General features: G+C 41.5%; 1 protein-coding gene across 1 annotated transcript; it reads right to left on the bottom strand.

Moving 5' to 3' along the window:
• Window positions 1-355: 355 nt before the first annotated feature.
• On the bottom strand, window positions 356-1,506 carry LOC108382984 (salivary glue protein Sgs-3-like; the record flags this gene model as incomplete). Its single annotated transcript, XM_017639358.1, has 2 exons — window positions 356-518; window positions 611-1,506. Coding segments are annotated over 2 exons (1,059 nt in total), but the record flags the coding sequence as incomplete, so codon positions are not given.
• Window positions 1,507-1,886: the final 380 nt, after the last annotated feature.

The raw sequence follows: 1,886 nt of genomic DNA, 5'->3' as shown, positions 1-1,886 counted from the left end.
AATTTTAGTAAAAGAATTCATTGAACAAAGATTCCTTAGAACCAAAACTGTATCTAAGAGCTCGTAGGACAAGTGTATGTCTCGGAACACTTTCCCTCAGTCGGATCAAACCATTTACCACTACCACAAGTCCTACTAGATGCAATCCACACCGATCCCGGCTTTGAACAGACGATGTAACTGAAATGTGGAAAAAAACTCAACTTAATGAATAGCCAGATATATACATATGTATGTACTATATATGAAATTCCGTTGCTTACGATTTGCAAGTTGTATCATTCGGTTGTGCTATAGATGCCTGAACACCGTTAGCTTCACAAACTTGCGCGGGACTTAAGGTGGTCGTACTTGTTTCTTGCGCAGTTGTTGTTGATATTGTTGTTGTGTTTGTTTGTTGCGTAGGACACTCATAAGTTGTTGTACAAAAAGCAAAAGTTGGATCGAAATATTGATTACTGGGACATGTAGCTGCAGTGGCAATCCAGCTAGAACCTGACTTCGTACAAATTATGTATCTGAAATTGAAATGGCATATACATATGTACATATGTAAGTATGTATTTTAATTTTTAGAGAACAAATTATTTATCGCTATTATTTTACTCACTCTGTACAGGTTAGATCATCAGGATTTGCTATACTAGTTTCTTCGCCATTATTTTCACAAATTTCTGCGGGAGTTAGGGTGTGCTCGGTAGTCGTAGTTGTTGGTGTAGTTGTCGTTGGTGCAGGTGTTGTTGTGGTTGAAGTTGTCGTGGGCGTGGTCGTTGTTGGCGCAGTTGTTGTTGTTGGGGTAATTGTCGTTGGTGCAGGTGTTGTTGTTGACGTTGTGGTGGGCGTAGTCGTTGTTGTAGTTAAAGTTGTCGTCGACGCGGCCGTTGTTGGCGTAGTTGTTGTTGGTGTCGTTGTCGTTGGTGCAGGTGTAGTCGTTGTTGTAGTTGAAGTCGTCGTGGGCGTGGTCGTTGCTGGCGCAGTTGTTGTTGTTGGTGCAGGTGTTGTTGTTGGCGTTGTGGTGGGCGTAGTCGTTGTTGTAGTTGAAGTCGTCGTGGGCGAGGTTGTTGCTGGCGCAGTTGTTGTTGTTGTTGCAGTTGAAGTCGTCGTGGATGTGGTCGTTTCTGGCGTAATTGTTGTTGTTGGTGTAGTTGTCGCTGGTGCAGATGTTGTTGTTGACGTTGTGGTGGGCGTAGTCGTTGTTGTAATTGACGTTGTGGTAGGCGTAGTCGTTGTTGTAGTTAAAGTTGTGGTGGGCGTAGTCGTCGTTGGTGTTAATGTTGTTGTTGTTGCAGTGGTCGTCGACTCAGGTGTTGTTATAGTTGTTGTTGCTGCTGCTGCTGCTGTAGTCGTCGTGGGCGTGGTCGTTGGTGGTGTAGTTGTTGTTGTAGTAGTAGCTGTGGTTGTTGTGGTTTCTGTTGGCTCTTGAGTTGTTGCATCAGGTATTGTTCTCTCCAATGTAGTTGTTGTTGCTTGAGGTGTGGTGGTTGTTGTTGATTCCCTACAACTGGGCTGTGAAAGAATAAAAAAATCAGCTTAAAATTAATACCCAATTGTTTATTTAACCATTTTTTAATACTAACGATTTTTTAATGATATTCTTTTTGCATATAAGTTACAGTTAGTTTCGATTTCAGAATAAACAATTGGGGTATATTTTTTTCGGTATAGGACCACCCTGGGAGGTGAGACTTTAATTTTCCCATGCATTTTTAGACCACCCTAGTGTACATACATTTTTATATATCCTATATATTACACTTTTCGTTCTAAAATTTTTAATGCCTCACTTACCATTGCTTCGGTTTCATTTGAGCAAAATTTGCTGCCGCTATCCAAATCGCAAACAGTGCCTTCGGGACAATTATACAGCGATTCATAGTGGGGACTAT

The sequence above is a fragment of the Rhagoletis zephyria genome, unplaced genomic scaffold, assembly GCF_001687245.7.
Source record: "Rhagoletis zephyria isolate East Lansing unplaced genomic scaffold, Rhagoletis_zephyria_1.1 Rzeph_scaffold_29907, whole genome shotgun sequence".
Classification (NCBI taxonomy): domain Eukaryota; kingdom Metazoa; phylum Arthropoda; class Insecta; order Diptera; family Tephritidae; genus Rhagoletis; species Rhagoletis zephyria.
Note: the sequence above shows the minus strand (reverse complement) of the source record. Positions and strands in the feature narration are given on the sequence as shown.